We start from the raw sequence: 23481 nt of genomic DNA, 5'->3' as shown, positions 1-23481 counted from the left end.
TTCAAAAGGGACTTGTGACATTTAATAAAAACAATTACTCAAGTTTTGCCTCCCTCACTTCCTTTGCCTCTACCCATCTCTGGTTGCATGTATCCATGTGCATCCCTCGCTCAAGACCAACTGAATGTTAACTGCAACTTGCATTTTTGGGTGGAGGCATTTAGCCGCTACATGGTTTTTATAGTTCTGGCTGAATTGATCTTTGGTCATACAGTTAGGGGGCCTATGAAGGTTTGCAAAGACCAGTTTGGATCAAATTAAAAAAGGAGTGTTAGACCAGTGGCAAGCTGGGGCTGTCAATCCCTGATATGGCCACCAGGGGAAGCCTACAGATGGCAAAATTGCAGCCACCCTACAATTAAAGCTCCCAGGAGCTGTTAATTGCTTAGTATGTTTGTCAACTCAACACACTTGAAAATGAGGTGAAAACCTTAATGTGGCCCCTTTAGTTTAAATAAAGGCTACTACTAGGACACTTCAGGCTGTAGTTTGAGGAGCTGAGTGCTTGCACCTAGCTGATCCTGCACACCTGAGCTGAATGAGCAATCAGCAAGGGCAAAGTGGAGTGGGCTCAAACTCAGAAGAGCTTTGGGGAGGAAAAAGGAAGACGGCATGCTGCCTCATGTAATTGTTTGTTTGAAAGAAGTCGCCCCAAGCAGGAATCAAACCATTGATCTCTCACTTCCAAACCCGGCTCACTAACCACAACACCAAGAGAGCCATTTATCTTAGCACAGCTGTTAGCAGGCCATAGAGGGTTAGGGTCAAATGAAAAAAGGAGTGTTAGACCAGTGGCAAGCTGGGGCCGTCAATCCCTGATATGGCCACCAGGGGAAGCCTACAGATGGCAAAATTGCAGCCACCCTACAATTACTGCTCCCAGGAGCTGTTAATTGCTTAGTATGTTTGTCAACTCAACACACTTGAAAATGAGGTGAAAACCTTAATGTGGCCCCTTTAGTTTAAATAAAGGCTACTACTAGGACACTTCAGGCTGTAGTTTGAGGAGCTGAGTGCTTGCACCTAGCTGATCCTGCACACCTGAGCTGAATGAGCAATCAGCCAGGGCAAAGCAGAGTGGACTCAAAAGGAAGACAGCATGCTGCCTCATGTTCCAAAGAAGTCGCCCCAAGCAGGAATCGAACCAATGACCTCTCACTTCCAAACCCGGCTCACTTACCACAACACCAAGAGCCATTTATCTTAGCACAGCTGTTAACAGGCCATAGAGGGTTAGGGTCAAATGAAAAAAGGAGCGTTAGACCAGTGGCAAGCTGGGGCTGTCAATCCCTGATATGGCCACCAGGGGAAGCCTACAGATGGCAAAATTGCAGCCGCCCTACAATTACAGCTCCCAGGAGCTGTTTTTTGCTTAGTATGCGTTTGTCAACTCAACACACTTGAAAATGAGGTGAAAACCTTAATGTGGCCCCTTTAGTTTAAATAAAGGCTACTACTAGGACCCTTCAGTCTGTAGTTTGAGGAGCTGAGTGCTTGCACCTAGCTGATCCTGCACACCTGAGCTGAATGAGCAATCAGCAAGGGTAAAGTGGAGTGGGCTCAAACTCAGAAGAGCTTTGGGGAGGAAAAAGGAAGACGGCATGCTGCCTCATGTAATTATGTTTGTTTGAAAGAAGTCGCCCCAAGAAGGAATCAAACCATTGACCTCTCACTTCCAAACCCGGCTCACCAACCACAACACCGAGAGCCATTTATCTTAGCACAACTGTTAACAGGCCATAGAGGGCCATTACATTATACCAAGTCCCTCACGTCCTCATGCGCCTCTCCGATGGCCCCACTGCCCCCATCCCACTTCCAAAACCAATGTAGCAGAGAATGAACTGACAACCTTTCTGAAAGGGAGTATGGACTTAGGCTCATGAAACACCCTAACCCTGTACTCTATTCCTGAGCTGATTAGGGTTGGGTGATTGGGCAACTACCAATCCTACATAAATTCCCTCATCTTCAAAGGGTTAGGGTTAAGGGTAACCCTGCCATTTAGTTGATGGCTAACTGGGTCCAGACTTCAGGACTTACCGCCCCCAGGCCGGGGGGCTCCCTCGTTGAAGAGTGTGGTGCAAATGTACTGTGCATGGGTAGGGCTAACCCCCAAAGAAGACTGGGCAACGATCAAGGTCCTGATGCCCTGGACCACCACATCCAGCGTGCTGTTCCAAGTGGAACCCTGGAGGGCCGCATACTTACCCCCTGGCCAAACAAACTGCTTGTTGTCACCGTAAGGTTGCCACAGCTGTCCGACCAGAGCCTGAGAAAGGTTCCTCTCTGTGCCTCCTTGCCGGCGGAGGGGTAGTGGTGAGTCTCACCATCCACCCCTCAAGCTTCTACCGGCCGAAGACTCAAGAGAGGTTCCTCTATCTATAAGTCTCTGAACCCTAAACCTCCACATCCGGCGGAGGGGTGGTGGTGAGTCTCACCATCCACCCCACAAGCTTCTACCGGCTGAAGGTTAAGTCCCGTATGAGAGTCTAAGACAGTGCGGTATTCCCTGAGAAGTTTTGCGGGCATGCCACATAAACCCCTGAATTCGGCTCCTACACTGTTCAAAGAAACTCACCGACAGACGTGAAGGCCCTAGGATACTCAATACGGATTCGAGCATCATCGGGCCTTGACTCTGCTGTAAACCACTAGGGGACCCAATTAAACTGAACACCAAACACACCCATGGTGAAAAAATTAAAAAAATGTAATATTATCTTCCAAAGATATGTATCCCAAACTAAATGTTCATTTGGCATTGGTTTCAGCCTTCCATCTTATTTCCTCATTGTTTTATAAAGGTACAAAGTCTGATTATGGTGAATACCCAGAAAGCAGTGCGGTATTATATTATCATATTCAAACTCCTCCCTAAGTGGGTTAGGGTTAGTGGGCGGGGTTTATGCCAAAAAGGGAATTCTGGGAGTGCAACCGTGACTGGAGATGAGAGGGAAGAAGATAACTATCCCTGCTACAGGTACAGGAGTGCTTCACTGCATTCTCTTGCTAGAGTTGGTGTTATCATTGCACCCAGGCCAAAGAGATGTGGAGTAGCTGGTCTGAGAAGGTCTTGTTCTCCTGACAGTTACTCATTTAGCAAGAAGGGCTCCAAGAAAACATTGGACCTGAGCAGAAGTGAGCTGTTTGTGGTGGTCTCACACCTCTGGGAATGCCTGAGGAGGAGGACTGACTCTGGGGGCTATCTCCAGTGATCAGGGTGAGACATACTGGAGGGCAATTTATCATGAACATGATTGAGGAAAAGCTCTGAGGTAAAATTGTATGTTAAGTAGCCATGTGTTTTTAATTTTTTGGTCAAAATATCATGATTTCAGTCAGTTTATTGACCATTATTATCAGAAGAACTAGATATTTTTTAGACTGATTAAAGTTAATTTAATGTTCATATATCTGCAAAGATATTGTAAATACTATAAGCACATGTCCTTCCCTGCAAGAGATGTAGCATTTTTATTTTGATAAAGCATTGTTAAAACAATATGTCACTGCATTTCTGATCACTTTACTCATAAAGCATAACATGGGAAACATACTGACTTGCTTTTGATATTGTTTTAGCCAAACAGCCATGTGTAATGTCAAGGTGCCTTGCCCAGATGCACTGTGGACTGCACAATGTTATTCAAAAAGTTGTCATGCCTTTATATTCTTCACACTGATAAAAGGGAATAACACCAAAAAACAAACAACTTTTATTGTCAGACAGTTGTTGCACACAGCACCCAGTGATGGCGCATCAATGTTGAAACACACACAGAGAGACAGGTGTGTCCACTGATGAAGTTCTCTGCTCTTCACCCATTCTGCCATCCTTCCTCTAAGGGCAGCCAAGAGCAGACAGTAGGCAGCATGCAGGGGACGCACCATGGGGACCGATAAAGTGCTCATGTCCGTCTTCATCAGCGACGGACAGCATTAGCGGTGGAAAATAGTTGTCATAAAGAATTGTCATGTTTGTCAAGCATGGATTTGACTTATATTCCTTAGTTAATAGTTGTGGAGACATCCATATATAATTAAATGTAAGGCTACATGAAATGTGCTTTTTTTTTTTACATCGTGGAAATGTTTTTTTTGTGCCTAAGTCCCCCATTATTTTAGCTTTTCTTGTGCTCCAGACCAGAACACATTTCATTCACTTTGCAATACTGACAAATAAATAATAGAAATAGTTAATCTAATCCAATTACTAATATTTGACCATCATAGTAAAAAATGTACTACAGCCATTGATATAAAACAAGGCACCAAATATCATTTTTCACAATCATTACCCTTTACCTTAATTCATAACCCCCACCCCCTTTCTCCACTCAAAAACAAATCCCCCACAACTCCTATACACTTTGCTCAGACAAGGCCATCTCTCATCACATAAGGTAGAGCTGGAGGTGTCTTTGTGATGGCAGGTTCAGGCAGCTCCTCCTTGAGATAAACAGCACTTCCAAGGTATAATGTGTGTGTGTGATTACTGAAGGTGAAACTTTCAAAAGTACCCGTTTGAAGACGTGTCCAACAAATTGCTTGAAGACACCACATATGTGATAAAGAATCACAATGTCTTCAAATTAAACTAGTTTGTGACATCAAAAAGGAGACCCTGGGTTTAATTTACATACAGCCACATTGCCAGTGAAATACAAGTCCTATGTATGGGAGAATTTGGCGTGTGTTCATAAGTGTTCCCCATAGCCCACTGGTCTCATGTGCTATAGTTGTCCTGAAACAGAGCGTTGGAGCCAGTTAGAAGTCAGGTTCTGGAGTCTGGTCCACTCCCACACCACTGAGGGAAAGTTGTGAGTATTGTGAGTATTTTTTTATGGAAAACACTACGTGCTACTTTAATTTGTATGAATGGTGCTATATAAATAAAATGAAATTGACATTCAATAAATGACACAGTATCCAGTTGGACATGACTCACAGCTGAACCCCTTGGCTGTGTTCACAGACCCTGCAAGCTGGAAACACATCCAGGCCAGATCACAGATAGAGGCAGAGAGATTGAAAGAGGGAAAGAAACAAAGGGAGAGTTAATTCAACCTTTTTATATAATTTTCCCCTTTATAAGAATCTACAGTCAACGTTCACTTGAAATGAGGTGAGATCACGTACAAAAATAAAGAGAAAAATGTGATAGAAATCACAGCATACAGCAAAGCAAAATGAGGAAGAAGGAATGATGGATAGACATGTTATCACCCTAATCAATAACTATTATTCGGGGATGAGGGACCATCAATCCGGGGATGAGGGACCACCAATGGCGGTGGTCGGGGCACCGAGAATGCAGTTTCTAAAAATCTATTTTCTGCCGCGAAACGGTTGTTTTCATCAATCTGTCTTTATGAATCGCTAGTTGTGCTTACATAGAGAGTAGGCCTGTTGTGGTTTTTCACATGCCTCTGTAATATGATATTTCGAAACGAAATAGCTTCCCCACTTGCTCCAGCACGCATGCGCACAGCACGCAATCGTTGCTCCAGCACGCTGTGCGCATGCGTGCTGGAGCAAGAGAGGAAACTATTTCGACGTTTCTAAAGATCATATTACAGAGGCATGTGGAAAAACCACAACAGGCCTACGCTCTATGTAAGCACAACTAGCGATTCATAAAGACAGATTGATGAAAACAACCGTTTCGCGGCAGAAAATAGATTTTTAGAAACTGCATTCTCGGTGCCCCGACCACCGTCATTACATGGATATACTGGCTCGCGCTGGATTTAAAATTTCTTCTACATGCCTCCGAACTACACCAAAGTGATCTCGGTGAGTCAAACGTCTTATAATATGTCGTAAATAAGGTCCAGGTTGTCAAAAACGAGCATTGTCCTTTAAAGCATCCCCATAAGCTAATGCCATGGCAACCAATTAGTCTTCCTGGTGTCCATCAACCAACTCCATCATCAGGTTTGCTGACATTATCACCGCATTAGGCTTAATCACCGATGGCAATGAGACAGCCTACAGAGATAAGAGGACGTGAGAAGCCTTGCAGTGTGGTGTCAGGACAACCTCTCTCTGAATGTCAGTGAAACAAAGGAACTGATTGACTTCAAGAAGCAAGAGAAGCGAGCCCCACCCCACCGGCGCCTCCCCCATTTCACTCCAGTAACACTCCAGAGACCTGCACCGCACCAGTGTCATCAGCAGTCTAACCTGGTTCATCGTCTTTTATTCATAGCAATGTTGAAATGACAGAAATAAATTATTTATATTTGACATTGTTTATCATCTCAGATGCGCTGCCTGCGCATAAAATGGTAGTGATACAAAACCATTGCAGTTATTATAAACACAAACAACATATACATGGTCTAGTATTATTACACACAGCATAATGAACTGATAGGTGCTTTTTACATGAGGAGTGCTGATGGAAATAAGAAGTGGGCTCAACTAGGGAGGTTAAGTTTAGCCTCACACTCGGATCATGGGCAGGAGTGAACCGCCAGGTGGTTAACCTGTTCCATCTCCATGGTCGACACTATTGAACGTTAGTTCCAGACCGAATTGTTGGGAGATCTTTTATCAGTGCAGCTCCCCTGTGTTGTAGTTGTATTAAAGACTCTACCAAACTGTCCTGATGGCCTAGGGTGGGTAGTCATTATACGTTTATATGGATATATATCAGTGTTGGATCACTGGTCAATGTTCAGGTGATAAGACAATTCTTATTGTGGGTGGAGCCCTGTACTTCCACCCGGTGGACAACAACAGCATGCTTCAGAAAATTCACCCATTTAAAGCTGCAGTATGTAAGATTTTAAGATGCTAGATTTTTTTGATGCTATATTGCTATGACAAATCGAGAGAAATGAGTAATTGAGATCCTCTGTGAAAACCATGTCTTTGTAGACCACTGTTTGGCTCTGCTAAAGCAATTACAATAATAATTATAATTTGGTGTCATGTCAACACTAGAGCATGAGGAAAAAAAGAAAAAGGAACTGTTGGAGTTGTGGGTGCCTCTTGCCGAGGCATGGCCACACCCGGTTCAAAGTGTGCATGCTGAGAACCAATCAGCAACATGAAGCATCCTTCTATGTTCTTATGGGAGTGTGGGCATACCCAAACCCACAAATTAATTTACCCTGGCAGATGGAGTTTTCCCCCGCAGTTGGCTTGTAGCTTGCTTGTAGCAGGCTCATACCACCGATGTTACATACAGTACTGCAGCTTTAAGGGATATGTGTTTGACTTAACCTGCCTTAGTGCAGCAAGACAAATAGATGATGGAGGAATATGGAGACAGAAATACCGAGTTATAGAGATACAGAGAGAGATGGAGATAAAGGGAAAGTGAGAGAAGGGGAGAGAGAGAGATAGACATGACCGAGAGATACTGAGATAGAGGTGACAGAGTACCAGTGTTCCAATTCCATCTCTGTGCTCAGGGTAGAGGACGGATTGTCTCTGATGATGCTGGCAGTGGGGAGGTCTAACTGCCTCCAGTCCTGCTCTCTCCTCCTGTCCTCCCCAGTCTCCTCCTCTCTCCTCCTGTCCTCCCCAGTCTCCTCTCTCCTCTGTCTGCTGTTCATACTGACAGTCAGTCAGGCTAGGGCGAGTGTCCACGGGGACAGTCAGCCAGTAGAGAACAGGGTACCGTGCTGCTCAACATCTGGGCTCAACATTGCTGTCTGGCCTGGATACGATCTGGGCTCCACAGTGCTGTCTGGAGGTCAGTTGAAGAGGATGGAGTCTGGGTCTCTGTTGGCCATGGAGGCCAGGTGTTTCAGGATGTCCTTCTTAGTGATGATACCCAGCAAACGCCTGCAACACACACATACACACACACGCACACATACACACAATCACACACGCACACCAACAATCAAATCAGGTGTGGGATTCTCTCCAAGAGTGTATGTGAGGTGTGTGTGTGTGTGTGTGTGTGTGTATTCCCACCCGTTGTGTGTGATGAGACACTGTCTCAGCCCCAGCTTCCTGAAGATGTCGACCACGATGTCCATGGCCGTGTGATCGGTGACAGTGAAGGGGCTGAGGTCCATGATTGCGCGCAGCTTGACGGGCGGGGGGCTGCTGGGGGGCTGGGGGGGCGTGTACTCTGTGAAGAAGATGCGGGAGGTGCTGACCACACCCTCCTGGCGCTGGCGGGCGTTGTCTATGGGGAAGGGGGGGATACAGAGCTCATAGAACAAACCCAATTTTACAGAGACGGTGCAGAGAGAAACACGAGCATAGATAAACCATGTGTGTGTGTTTGTGTCCTTCCCACCAATAGATACACCCGATATGTGGCATGGTGGCATGGTGGCTCGGTGCGTTACACCGTTGCCTCACAGGAAGAAGGTCCTGGGTTCGATTCCCGCATGGGAAATCTCCCGGGCCTTTCTGTGTGGAGTTTGCATGTTCTGCCCATGCTCACTTAAGTTCCCTCCACATAGAACCTCAATATAAAAAGCATGCAGAAGAACAGATGCTCTTCAGTCCTGTCCCTCACCAGGACCTGCCCCCAAAAAAGACTCCAGACCTGTCCTTGCCACTACGTTTTCCCCTCTATCCAACGATATCAAGAACATTGATATACACGCCATTGGCATATTTTAACCAGCGACCCTACTGTTGGCCACACATTTAAAGAGCTCCCAATATTTGGCAATAAACGCGGGAACAAACTCAAAGACAGTGCAGACAGTTACATCCCTACTCCCAATTTCTTTGACAGCTTACCAGGCGGCAATTTCCCATGCCATGACTGTTTACAATGTAACGCTATGATTCCACGTGACTTCTTCACACACCCACATACAGGCAAGAAATATTCCATTAAACATAGAATTTCTTGCAAAACCAAGTATGTTGTCTACCTTCTCAAGTGCCCGTGCGGGCTTGTATACATAGGAAAAACGAAAAGGGAGCTTAGAGTGAGGATCTCAGAACACAAAAGCAACATCCGTAACAAGGATGAGAAATCCTCAGTAGCGAGGCACTTTACTGCAGCTTGTCATAACGTTTGTTCCTTACAATTTCAGGGCATTGAAGTAGTCCAGCCCCATAAAAGAGGTGGAGATAGAGACAGACACCTCCTGCAGAGAGAGGCAGCTTGGATTCATTGGCTACAGACCGAGAGCCCTAGGGGTCTAAATGAGGAACTACAGCTAGGCTGCTTTCTATAGCCTACCTTAAGCAAGACTTTTTTTGTGTGTTGGCTGTAAGCCGACACACCTAGAAGAGGGAATCCTTTTTGTCACTCCCTTCCTCCCTTCCTCTGTCCCTGTTGGCGTTGTTGACCTGCAGTTCTATGTTGCTTGAGGCAGTGGTCCCAGAACATCAAACTAAAAAGACTCCACAGATTTCCCAGGTCAGCGGAGGCCGAGTGGATAGTGTGCCGTCTATCACCACGAAGGTTGTGAGTTCAATCCTTGGTGTGGACATACCAAGGTACCTGACATATTTTGTCACTGGATGTTGTAGAAGTTATGTAACGAGCGTGGGTCATATTTGTTAATTAAAGACCCTTTTACAGCCTAGTCAGCACAAGTATTCGTGCACATTCTTCAAACAGTAGCAGAGGAAGACAGACGAAATCGCCATTATTAAGTGTACGGACCAATACATCCATGATACGGACTGGACTGAGGACATCATCAAAAATGCCCGCGTTTGCGGTGCCAATTTTATATCAGGTAAGTTATTTTGACTACCTGGTTTCACTGGAATGTCTAGTTGAAATGTAGCCCTTCTCAGTCCCGTTGTCGCATTCCGCTCGCTCATGCCTGACAGCAGTCCTTTGCTGGTCCATTCACTTTGTCGTCAAAATAAATCGGTGTTGGCCTAGTTAGGAGAGGCGCTCATATTTACAAGTGTCAGATAAACATGAAACTTCACTAACCTAAGCAAAAGTGTCTATTTTAACAAATGCTGGGTTGAAGCTTCGAAGCACCGCCACCACCACAGAAGAAGACTAACTCGGAAAAATAATTTCACTCGGACAGAACGGGTCTAAATAAGTTTATTTATTGGTAGCGCCGAGGCTTCAAAACCCAGCATTTGTTAAAATAGACCCGTGGAGAAAAAATTGCACTGACCACTGATGGGTGGACGTCTCTAGCAACTGAGTCCTATGTGACGGTCACAGCCCATTTCATAGACGAGGACTGGGAAAGGAGAAATGTCGTTCTCGACACGTCTGAGCTTCAAACCGTTCACACAGCAGAGAATGTCTCAACGTGTATAGAGCGTATTCTACGAGACTACAACGTGGACCGGGAGTCTGTGCTTGCCATCACAACAGACAACGCGACCAACTATGTCAACGCTGTAGAGAGGCACCTGGAGATCACCGATATGCCCTGCATGGCTCACACAATCAACTTAGCAGTGAAGAAAGGGCTTGCAGAGCGTGCCATTGCAACACAAGTCGCCTGAAGGCTGCCACTCAGCATTTCAAGCACTCTGCTACAGACAGCTACCTCCTCGAATCCAAGCAGAAGCTCCTTGGTCTCAAACCTGTCCAGCTCATCAACGACTGCCCCACCCGCTGGAACAGTACCTACGACATGATCTGTTGGGCAGCAGATCAACAAGCCTCTGTTGCAGCGGTGATAATGGAGAAGAAACTCAGCCGTCTGGAGCTCAGCAGTGTTGAGTGGAGCCTGATGGAGGTCAGTAATGATGTTGGGTCTAATAATATACTTGCCTATTATGAGCCTAATGTTAACGTTACCGTCAACAAACGTAGCACGTCATGAGCCTAACGTAGCTAACGTTACCATTTGTGTTTTGTGTACAGTACGTGGCTGACAGTACTGCGCTTACTAGCAGCATAGCATGCTAGCTAGCTAGCTAGTGGCACTAGGATTAGTTATCCTAATTGTATGTTTGTCCCGCAGGTGAAAGATGTGCTGAAGCCGTTCAAAGTAGCCACCTTGGCGTTATCAACCGAAAACTACCCAACAGCATCAGCGGTCCTCCCCCTGCAGTACCTGCTTCTGTCACAACTACAGCGGTCCACCGATGACCCGACAGAACTGAGGGAGATGAAAAAAATAATGTCAAGTGATCTAAAGGCGCATTATACAACAGTTAGTTCTGGTTCTTGATTCTGATTGGCTGGAAGCTGTGTTAAAATACTTTGTAACACACACCTGGGACCGCATATCATTCCATTTTCAGTATTAATGCGCCTCCCATTTGATCCAAAGCATTGTAGTTGTTGTTGTTGTTGCTTGGCAACCCTTTTGTTGGGGGAACTATTTTGCTCGGCGGAATTGAGGGAATGATGCTTCGTTTTGAATAAATGTTCATATTTTACATTGCTGTGTGTTTATTTTACACTAATAGCTATAGTAACTATAACACTTGAGGCCGTGAGTTAGTGATTTTATAACAGCTAGGGGGGTTTTAGGCACTCCGCTTCGCGTCACAAATCACTATAACACACGGCCTCTCGTGGTTTATTGCTTAAATATGGCCCCGAAAAAGATGCCTTCTTGCTACTTAACACCGCCAGCTACCTCGACCTGCGTTTTCACCGGCTGGTTCATTTGAAACGAGAGCAGCAGCAGGCAGTGAGAGAGGTGGTTCGTGTGGAGCTGGCAAAGCTCAACGAGGTGGAAGGCCAAGAGGAGAACGCAGCGGCTAGAACGGATGAGCCACAGCAGCGCCAGAGGAACAATGCTCTTAGCGCCATGTAATGGGGGACCTCTTTGGCGATGTGTATTGCCAAAAGTCACCAGGAGGTAAAAATAATTTTAATAAAAAACATTTAAATCTAATTTTATTGAGTGCCTTTCATAACAACTCAAACTCGCTATAGCCCTACATTGGAAATATAAAAAGTGCATTAGGAAACTTAAACAGCACAATAACACTACTATTTTCTTTTAAACAGTTACTAAGCCAAATGACGATGTGCTCCAAAGAGAGATGATGGTGTACGAGAGTGAGACCCCGCCCCCGTCTGACAGCAACCCGCTGTCCTGGTGGTGGAAAAGCCTCAAGTACCCCCACCTTGCCCAGCCGGCATGGCGCTACCTGGCAATATGTGTGACCTCCGTGAGGGCGGAACGAGTGTTTTCCACAGCGGGGAACATAGTAACAAAGAAGCGCTCTTCTCTAGAACCAGAAAGTGTGAATCACCTTGTCTTTTTGGCCAACAACCTGTAGATGGTTGAGGAGGGTTGTTGAGTCTTACATACTGCAGCCAGATAGCCCATAATGGCAAGTTCTGATTTAGCCTAGGCTACATGTTTGATTAATGGGATATACATCATGATACTACCTTTATTTATCTTTATCCTTTATTTGTCTTTCAGTACCTAGCCTGACTGGCTTATTTTTATTTATTTTTGTCAAACAGTGAAAACCTGATGAAAACCTACTGTTCAAGCCAGGGTCTGACTTTAATTAAAAGAACAGTTGTTGACATTGTTTGTTGTATTTGCTTCTGAAAACATCATTGCCTATCGATATTGCCTATGATACAATGCCCACTAGTGGACAGAACGTGCACAACTTTATTTTAATACCTAGGTAGGTCTTTCTGTAAGCATTTAATGGTAAAAAAATAGCATTAATAATAATTTGAATATATTCTAATATTAATATTAATAAAGAAACGAACTTCGAATATGATTTTTGGGCAAAAGTCCCAGCCCTAGTGTGTGTGTGCTCTGCCTTCACACGTTGTCACGTGTGCTGTGTGTCACTTTGTGACAAGAATTAAACGACTTTAAAGTCGCTGTGTGTGTGTGTGTGTGTGTCCTTCCCACCTATAGATATGACCAGGTCCCTGCGCAGCACGAAGCCCACCAGGCGCTGAGACTCCTGGGATACGACCACGGGGAAGCCGCTGTAGGAGGTGCTGCAGATCAGCGCCTCGGCGTCCTCCACGCTCAGGCCGTCCTGCGTCAGCACCGACAGGGGCGGGTCGGCCCGGCGGGGACGCATCACGTCCATGGCCAGCGTCTTGTGGCTGAACTCCTCCTTTGCCTCTAGAAAGGGGTAGCCGTTCAGGCGGATGTGAGCCTCGTAGATGCCCTCCCGGCCAATGGCGTCTGCCACCCATTTGCTGGTCATGGCCGCCGCCATCAGGGGCACGATGTACTCCAGCCCGCCCGTCAGCTCAAACATGATGACCACCAGGGACACGGTCATACGGGTCACTCCACCTGGGGGAAGGGGCAAGGCAGAAGGAGTGATCATTGCATAGTTAAGCAGCCACAATGTTGCCTGTTAGCTCAGCACTGAGCACTGAGGAGCCCCAGTGGTCTGAAAACAAGCAGCTGGTACCAGACTCACCCAGACAGGCCGCCGCCCCCACCATCGCGTAGAGACCTGGGGTGATGCAGTCGGCTCCTGGAGAGCACCAGCCTTTGAACACCAACCAGTCATGGTGGTAGAACGCCAGCTGCTCCATGGCCACGCCCAGCAGCCGACCAGCGATGGCGCCAACCGCCATACTGGGAATGAACAGACCTGAGGGCACCTGGAGAAGGTTGGCACCGTAGAGTTACACGCTCTCTCTCTCACACGCACACACCCTCACACACACACTCACCCTCACACACACACACTCACTCTCACACCCTCACACACACACACACTCACACATTAAGGATTTAGCAACACAAGTGTGTCTTTTAGAGATACAATTGTTAATTAGCTTGCTGCTAGCTAATTGTTTTCTTGTTCATTTTGTTTACATTTGAATGACTGAATGGTCTAGGATTTGAAGTACATCAGGCTGGTTTGTTTTTGCACTACTGTTCATTGGACAGTTGCACATTGTTGTTGCACAGTTCACTGCATGGCCGTTGGCCAATTATGTTTATTGTTTACTTGTTTTACACTACTCTTACTGCATAGTTCATTGCATGGCCATTGGCCAATCTAAGTGGTTTTGCACTTGATTTGTGTGCTGTATGTTGCTTTGCACTTCATACTTTATCTTGATAGATAATGTGGACAAATAAATATAAACATCAAACTACAATCTTTTGTAGAATGCTTTATCTTTCTATTAAATCAAAAGCAGATGTTTTAATACCGCAGGTTTGGAGCCTCCTTGTGGACAAACAGTTAATGTCAATTTAAAAGTGCTCAGTGTGTCTGCCTATGTTCCTGTCTGTTGGAAGTGAAACATGACTTAAAGGGAGAGCAGGTGGTGACAAAGTGAGTGAGAAAAGGAGAAAATACTGAATGACATCACAGTAGTGTCCTGTTAATTTAAAATGAGATGTTCCTCTAAATCTGCCTAAAAAACATCCATATTTTTTCCCCCCCGGCAGGTCCAAGCCAATATCCTGCTTAGGGCCTCCAGATGGACAGGGCCGGCCCTGCTCACACTCACACACACCCTCACACACACACACACACACACACACACACACACTCACTCTCACACACACACACCCTCACACACAGACACTCACTCTCACACCCACACACTCACCCTCACACATATGGTACACTCTCACACAGACCAGACGCACACACCCATGAAGAAATGTGTTTTTGTCTACCTTCATGCCGAAGGTAACCACGGTGATGAGCATCTTGAAGACGAGTGCGAGGGACAGCTGCCACATGGCGGTGTACACGTCTCTCCCAGCCGGCCTATCAGGGAGCCCATTACTGATGCGTGTCACATTGACGTTTTCATAGTTACAGAGTTGGGAGGAGTCCAGCAGGCCGCAGTCGTTGAAGAGCTCAGAGATGAGCGCGCTGGTAGACATGCGCGTGTAGCCGCTGGGGAAGGCAACCACAGCTGTCACCGCGGTTACCACCAGCACCTGGAAGAGGGCAAGGAGCAGACAACAGCTGAAGCCCTGTCCTGCCCCCTGCTGCTCTGACCAGTCAGTCAACAAATCACTCTGCCAATCAATCAGTCAGCCAGTCACCTCCAGGACAGGGTAGCGTCCCAACCAGGTAGTCTTGCGGCGGCGGCACCAGGCGATGTTGGCGCGGATGAAGAACGCCCCCCAGATGCCCCCAAAGATGCCAAGCAGGATGAAGGGAAGGAGCTCCAGCAGGTGCCAGGGGGCGTGGAACTCCACATAGAACAGCACCAGCCGGCTGTTACCAAAGGGGTTGATGCTGCGCAGAGTGAACGCCGCCACCAGGGCGGCGAAGAAGGACCGCCAGAGAGTCTTCAGGGGGAAGTAGTAGCTCACCTGGATAGCACAGGAGAGGAACAGCAAGAGAGGGAGAGAATGAGAGGAAGAGATATGTGAGAAGGGACAGAGGGAGGAGAGAAAGGTAGGAGAGAGAGAAAGAAAGAGAGCAGAGGGAGAGAGAAAAAGAAAGGGAGGAGAGAGAGAAAGGAAGGGAGCGGAGGGAGAGAGAGAGAAAGAGAGAGAGAGAAGGGGAGGAGAGAGAGAAGAGGGGTAGAATGAGAGATATTGGGGTGAGGGATGTAGATCAGTAATGTGTCACTAGAAGTTAGGGCTGCCCCCTGAAAGTCGACGAGTCAAATCATCAGTCGGAGACCCTTAAAGGAGTAGTAAAGGGAAAATGCATGTTTAGCCCTGTTTTAAGGTTACTTATGATCATATACAATGGTTCAGATCAAAATGTTGACAAAACTAGCATTTTCGAAAAGTTGATAATTGCTCTACCACCGTTTTGGTCATACAATGGATGTGGATGGGCATCTTGAAAAATAATTCAAAAACATGTTAAACTCTCGATTTCAAAGACAAGAAACTCACCTAGGTGTTAGTTGACGTTCTGGCATATAATTCGGCATAAAGTAAGATTCTAGTTCATCTGGAAATGCTTTTTTTTTTTTATATTTAGCATCGAACTATTTAGTCGCAGCACATACATATGTAAACTTGTGAAAACCACAACAGGCATGCTCTATGTAAGCACAACTAGCGATTCATCAAGACAGATTGATGAAAACAACCGTTTCACGGCAGAAAATAGATTTTTAGAAACTGCATTCTCAGTGCCCCCACCACTGCCATTACATGGATATACTGGCTCGCGCTGGATTTTAAATTTCTTCTACATGCCTCCGAACTACACCAAAGTGATCTTGGTGAGTCAAACGTCTTATAATATGTCGTAAATAATGACCAGTTTGTCCAAAAACGAGCATTGTCCTTCAACTGATTCCGATATTGCACAATCATTTTATACCAGATGGTTGTTTTTTACATCATACTTGCACACAGATGGTCTACAGGTAGCGTCCCTACATCCCAAAGCAACCAGGATGCCAATATTTGGTTCTATTTTGAATCAGCAGCCTTCTATATAAGGCCTTATTATAGGCGGAAAGAGCACAAAGTTATTTTGTATGAGGAACATTCACTTTTAATCCTGGTTCTACTCTTCTATCAGGGATAGAATATAACCTGACCTTATTTTTTCATAACTTTGACTTATCCCCTTCATAAAATGAATGATCAGACTTTTTACTTGTTTTGAAAAAGCCATGAAATTCTTCAATAAAGTGATTCACCACGTTTGCAAAAAAGAGCTAAATACTAAAGGCCTGCCCTGAAAAAGGAGTTCAAAGGTAATCCTGCATCATTTCCCATCTACTGGTTGGATTTACTTTATATTTCCACAGATTGTCTACAGGTAGAACCCTAACACCCCAAACCAACCAAAGTGTCACAATATTATTGTATTGTGAATCAGCAGGCTTTTATAGACTACTAGGCCATGTTACAGACAGATACGTCAAAGTTTTTTTTTTTTCTGAGTTACTTCTAATCCTGGTGTAATAATACTGTAAAATGCCTTCGTACAACACAATGACTGCTTAATAACAGGGAATACAATTTGATACCATGTTTTCACCCATATGGAATCTATAGATGACGATCTCATACACCTTAATGCAGCAGGAATTACAAATATTGTTATATTGGCCGCCTTATATATGGTAGTCAGACTTAAAGTGCAGTATGGGTTAAGTACACACAGTGGAATACACTACTTTTTCTGTGCCATTCTTGAAAAATCATGAATCAAGTGCGAGTTTTTATTTATTTTTTGTTACTTTTTGTGATATTTAGAAATCAACAAACTATTTGAGCAGTGGAGGAGGAACTGAATAATTACTGGTCAAATTGTTTTCCAGGGGGGTGAATCAGTCACTAGCATTAGGACAATCTATGGAAGTGCAGGAGCAATATTCTGTGCAGTGCAATCCCACAGACAGACACTGTCAGTTTCTTGTTTTATTGCAATCTGTATCATTGCAATAGAGATGGGTGAGATCTCTCACAGCTTTCGGTGCAGACTCCTTTTTGAAAAGGACTGGCTGTAGTGATACATCATCTTTTAGTATCCAACCTGTTCCAACTGGATTCCAAAATTAGGGGTTTAGCGACATGACTGTGGCACCAGGACGTGCTGTTCAAAAGCATCTTCAGTGGGAGGCAGATGTGAGACTGGCATGTCTGTGGTTGATGCGAGATAGACCTACATAAAAATAGGCAAATCCACAGCTTTCAATAAACTTCACAAGCACATAAATGAGCTTCAGGATCTGAGAACCTTTGGCTTGACTGATTGCCTTCCAGAGGCTCTACCGGTTGCAAGAAAATATGCTATTCATCTCTATGGTCCAAAAAAGAAGGCAAAGTACCACTCTTGATGAGCTCTGATGCATTCTTGCATCAACCACAGACATGCCAGTTGTATGAAGGCATTTTACAGTATGATTGTGTGTGCATTACTGTGCAGGGTTGTGTGATGCGTAGTGCAGTAGATCTGGGGTAGTAGTGCTTGTAGTTAGTGCATGCTGCATGCCGCTTCTGCTTGCTACTCTGCTTTCATACACCGCCGCCGGCTAGCCCTCCTGACGGTGAAAAGAGGAGCAGAGTGCGTAAGCCTCCTTCTGCCAGTACAAAGCCACTCCACCGCCAAGACTCCTACAGTGCCTCCCCACGGCCACACATGGTAACTGGGTACCTCACGGTCCCAGGCTAAACTGTAGGGGATCTCGGAGCAACAGTGGGCCCCAGAGGCAAGGCACGCAAGCCCAGCCGTGTGTGGACACGCCCTGGCTCCTGCCAACCACTGTCCCAGCTATGGGCAAATAGCATGGGCAGATGGGGCTCATAGCCATGGTAGGCAACCGATCTAGGAGAAGGTAACTTGAAACAAAAACCACAGGTGCTGCTCGCGCCTGGCTCTGCACCGTATACCATCTGGAGGTGTGGAGCAAGGGCGGATGAGTGCTTTAAGCCCAAAATGTCCAGAGTAGGGCTGTGAGGAGTTGCGCCCTACAGTCCTTAACTAGCATTGTAAAGCCTGACCATGGAGACACCGATCATCGAGAATCCTATACTTCCAGCATCGGGAGTCCGCAGGAATCAAGGGTGGTGGCAACCATGGTGGTGCTGGTCCTCCCTCGGGGGGACACTATGACGACTGGACCCCAAACCCTCTCCATTGGAGAGGAAGGGTTCAGTCTGACCACAGCCCACTGTCCAATGCACTCTTGCGCTGTAGGAGACCATTTATTATGGGAACACAGTAAGGGAGGAGACATGGCTAGAGGAACTAGCGCACTGTGTTGGTGAGAGGGGAGTGGAGATCCTGGGAGTCCAGGAGCACAGGAGAGTGCACACTGACCAGCCAATTGTATACCGCAGAGTGGGGGAATGTTCATCACCTCATCTGCATGGCGGAATGATGCCCAGGCCGCCACAGGTGGCGTGGGACTAACGGTGAGCCCTCGAACACGAAAAGCTCTTCGTAGGGTGCAGCAAGACACCGACAGGATCCTTATCGCTGACTTTGAGGGGAACCCGGTAACAACTGTCATGAGTGTGTTCTCTCCCACCAACGCAGCACCAGTTGAGGAAGTGGAGAAGTTCTACGAGGACCTAAGCACAGCGACCCACCATGTGCCGGCTCACAACTTCCTGATAATCCTGGGGAACTTCAATGCGAGGCTCGGACCAGAAGATGCACCCTTCACATACCACAACACCACCAATCGCAACGGAGAACATCTAACTGCTCTGCTCACGGAACACGAGCTCCTGGCCGCCAACACCTTGTTCCCTAAGAGAATGGGCAAGAGATGGACATTCCAGGACAGAGCTACCGGTATGCTACGTCAGCTGGACTACATACTGGTAAGAAGGAAATGGAGGACGTCTATCCTCAACGCAGAGTCGTACAGTACGTTCGACTCTGTAGGCTCCGACCACCGTGTGGTCTCTGTGAGGCTGCGTCTGAGCCTGAGGGTCCCTAAGAACATCCCGAGGCCTCGGCCCGACTGGGATGCCTTCGCAAGAAGCCCCGACCTCGAGGCCAGCTACACGGCGGAGGTGAGAAGCCGCTTACAACTGCAGGCCAAAGAGGAAAAGCCTCAGACAACATATGGGCAGTTTCTCGCTGCTAACGAGGAGGCAACAAGGAGGTGGGTGCCAACAAAGGGGAGACTCAGAGCCTCCCCCAGATCCAAGCACCCGGAGGTCATGAGGGCGCGGGCACGGATGGAAGAGGCGTGTAGAAGCTTCGAGGAAGAGGGGACCACAGAGAGTCGGGAGGTGTTGAACGAGGCCAAATAGCAGCTGTTCAACACCAGGGCCGGACTGGGTGAATATTACATGCCGGGAAATGTAGCCCCAGTCAGGCCACGAGCCGAGCCGACGCCGTGAGATGGAACATCTTCAGTTTCGTTTTGTTGACGGGGGGAGGGGGGGGTGGGGGTGCTGCGCGATTTGTTGACGGGGGGGGGCAGGCTATTCACCACGGGCCAGGCCAGTTCCCGGTGCTCCCGATGGCCAGGCCAACCCTGTTCAACACCTACAACAGGATCAGAGGGGAGGAGCTGATGGAAAAGGTGAGGAAGGTGGAGGCGGTGCATGGCGAACGACAGTACAAGGAGTCATGGAAGGTCATAAATGAGATGGGTGGGCGCAAGAGGTCGAGGGAGGGACAACTAGCAGGCTGTAGCCCAGAGGAGAGAGTGGCCTCCTGGTTCACCCACTTCTGGGATCTCCTAGGCACACACCCAACAGTGGAAGGAGCTGAGGGAGAAATACCTGCAGTCCTCACAAATCTTGTGATTGACAATGGTGTCTTTACAGCTAAGGAGTTTGCCACAGCGAAGTCTGCTCTGAAGCAAGGGAAAAGTGCTGGGCAGGATGGCTTCCCCCCAGAGGTCCCTAAGAACTGTGATCTCAACAACATCATATTGGAGATCTGCCACCAAGCTCTGATAGAAAACATCAAGCCTGATATATATATGATCCCTCTCCAACATCATCCCAGTGCCGAAATGTGGAGATCTGTCTAAGCCAGACAACTATTGTGGCATTAGCCTGACATGTGTCATAGCGAAAATGTACAACCGCCTGATACTAAACCGGATTCGAGATGCTATTGACCCTCACCTGAGGGACAACCAAAATGGCTTCAGAAAAGGAAGGACCACGGTAGCCCACATCCTGGTCTTAATCATCGAGGAGGTGAAAAAAACAACCTAACAGCAGTCCTGTGTTTTATTGATTTCAAAAAAGCATGACTCAATACACAGAGGCGTGATGATGAAAATCCTTAAGGCCTACGGGATCCCTCCTAACCTAGTCCGGGCCATAGAGGCCATGTACAGGGCACAAGAGCCAGAGTGGTAACCCCGGATGGCAACAGTGAGGAGTTCGACATCCTAGCAGGGGAGCTACAGGGGGACACTCTTGCCCCCTGCCTCTTAATTGTAGCCCTGGACTACACGCTTAGGAAAGCCATCAGTGGGCAGGAGCAGGAGCTTGGCTTCATAATAACACCTAGGAAGTCTAGAAGAAACCCCGCTGTAGTCCTGGCAGACCTGGACTATGCAGATGACATCAGTCTGATGTCCAGCCGTGTAGAGCAGGCACAGGAGCTCTTGAACAGAGTAGAGGCAGAATGTTCCATGGTTGGCCTCAGGTTGAATGCAAAAAAGACTGAGGCAATCACTTACAACACCCCCCTGGACCACCCACCTCTCAAGACAGTACGGGGCAATGCTCTAGCAGAAGTTAGAGACTTCAAATACCTGGGTTCCTGGGTCAACTCATCAGAACAGGACCTTAAGGTAAGAAAAGCACTGGCATGGAGGGCCCTGAATGGCATGAATAGTGTGTGGAACTCCAATCTCCCTCGACACATCAAACTGAGCTTCCTCCATGCGACCGTGGAGTCTGTCCTCCTATACGGCTGTGAAACTTGGACCCTGAAGCCCACCCTGCAGAAGTCTCTGGATGGGTGCTACACCAGAATGCTGCGTGTGGTGCTAAATGTCAACCAGAACGAGCATGTTACCAACAAGCATCTGTATGGGGGGCTACCAAAGCTGAGTGAGAAAGTGGCATCCAGGAGGATGAAACTTGCTGGCCACTGCCACAGACATCATGAACTCCCAGCCAGCAAGCTGGTGCGCTGGGAGCCGACACACGGGCACCGATTAAGAGGACGTCCCACACCAACATACGTGGATGTACTGAGGAGGGACGCAGGAGTGGAGAGTTCTGCAGAACTGGCTGGATGTATGGACGACCAAGATGATTGGAGACTTCACTGTCAAGCTCGTCTGAGGACGACCTAATGAATTACACCAGGATTAGAAGTAACTCAGAAAAAAATAAAATAATTGACGTATCTGTCTGCAACACAGCCTATTAGTCTATAAAGGCCTGCTGATTCACAATACAATAATATTGTGACACTTTGGTTTGTTTGGGGTGTTAGGGTTCTACCTGTAGACAATCTGTGGAAATATAAAGTAAATCTAACCAGTAGATGGGAAATGATGCAGGATTACCTTGGAACTCCTTTTTCAGGGCAGACCTGGAGTATTTGGCTCTTTTTTGCAAATGTGGTGAATCACTTTATTGAAGAATTTCATGGCTTTTTCAAAACAAGTAAAAAGTCTGATCATTCATTTTATGAAGGGGATAAGTCAAAGTTATGAAAAAATAAGGTCAGGTTATATTCTATCCCTGATAGAAGAGTAGGACCAGGATTAAAAGTGATATAGTCCTCATACAAAATAACATTTTGCTCTTTCCGCCTATAATAAGGCCTTATATAGAAGGCTGCTGATTCAAAATAGAACCAAATATTGGCATCTTGGTTGCTTTGGGATGTAGGTACAGTACATGTAGACCATATCTGCAAGTATGATGTAAAAACAACCATCTGGTAGAACATGACAAAGGATTATCTTGGAATTCCCTCTTTCAGGTTAGGTGTTTTTGCACTTTTTTGGCCTATGGGGAAAGTCACTTCATGGATAAATTTCATGACTTTTGCAGTAAAAGTAAAACTTGGGACAATCCATGTCATGAAGGGGACATATTAAAGATGAAAAAACAATGTCCTGTTTTGTTCTGCCCCGGGGAAGGGGTATCTCCAAATTTGGAGGGTTTGGTTCCTCCACTATATTTGAAAAGCTAGGCGCAACAACAAGACAGGCTCGTGCGAAGCATTTGTTTGGGATCTCTTAAATGACGCGCTATTGTGCCGTTGCCAATTGTGGCAAACTCCGTTCATCTGTAACTTGTCATAGACTTCCCTACAACGATCCCGCAAGATTGAAGTTGGGGCTAGAATCTCTTTACTTGGATGTAAACTCACCCGTGGATATTCTTCGGGTCTTAGATCACTGTGTGTGCGCTTTGCATTTTGAGGACAAATGTTATAAGCCTAGGCTATTCTTGAAGAAATCTACCAAAAGGGTCTTCCTCAAACGTGATGCTGTTCCGACTTTACATAGAGGAACGACAGAAGACGAACGAGTGGAAGAACTTGAGGTAAGTTCTTATTGCCAACTGTGTGTGTGTGTGTGTGTGTGTGTTGAAGCTTAATAATAATAATAATCCCTTTGCTTAGACTAACTTTAGAAAAATAGAATTGTAAGAAGTGGTATTACAGCATGAAATTATCAAAGCTGTAGATTTATTCGCTTGGACATAAATACTAGTGGTAAAAGCAGGACTCACTTTCAACAGGCAAGGAGTCAGACTCACAGACCGAAAAGGTTTGCCATGTCAGCTGTTAGCAACAGGTCCCACTCAGTACAGCACAAACTTCCCTCTTCGGTGGGCATCTGTCTGCAATGTTTGCAACATGGATGTATTAATAGAACTGGATGCGGTGACTACGTTGACGCCTCGTTCTTGAGAGTGAAGCTTTTTGAAGGGTCCACCGACCCCTTTTGACATGCGCAGTTGTGTTTTTTTGCGTCACAGTCATGCGCAGTTGTGCTTTTTAACCACGTGATTTGTTGACCCGGCCGCGTCCACGAAGTTTACACATTCATGTGGATGTTTAATGCGCGTTCACCGCTCTCCCCGCTGTATTGCGTGTCCCTGCATTAGCATTTTTAAGTACCTGCCATCAAATCACAATTCTGTCAAATATATAGTTTAGAAAAATTATTTCTTTATCCAGGCATCTTAGTTTTAACAGTTTCATTATAGCGGAGCAGGTTATATTTGCTCATATGTGGTATTTATTCTGTTC

The 23481-nt window shown here is 46.4% G+C and overlaps 1 protein-coding gene across 1 annotated transcript in view; it reads right to left on the bottom strand.

The window, feature by feature from the left end:
- Nucleotides 1–5634: 5634 nt before the first annotated feature.
- The window catches only part of clcn5a (chloride channel, voltage-sensitive 5a), a 24279-nt gene continuing 6432 nt past the window's right edge, over nt 5635–23481 (bottom strand). Inside the window, exons 9-14 of the mRNA XM_084449772.1 lie at nt 14898–15170; nt 14520–14789; nt 13297–13483; nt 12768–13166; nt 7939–8155; nt 5635–7803 (exon numbers count right to left, since the gene is read on the bottom strand). Of these exons, the coding sequence (XP_084305898.1) occupies nt 7713–7803; nt 7939–8155; nt 12768–13166; nt 13297–13483; nt 14520–14789; nt 14898–15170 (1437 nt within the window). The 3' untranslated portion in view covers nt 5635–7712. The remainder of the gene's footprint in view (nt 7804–7938; nt 8156–12767; nt 13167–13296; nt 13484–14519; nt 14790–14897; nt 15171–23481) is intronic.

Source organism: Borostomias antarcticus, assembly GCF_949987555.1.
Source record: "Borostomias antarcticus genome assembly, chromosome: 15".
Taxonomy (NCBI): Eukaryota; Metazoa; Chordata; class Actinopteri; order Stomiiformes; family Stomiidae; genus Borostomias; species Borostomias antarcticus.
The sequence above is the reverse complement of the archived record's forward strand: the minus strand, read 5'-3'. Positions and strand labels throughout refer to the sequence as shown.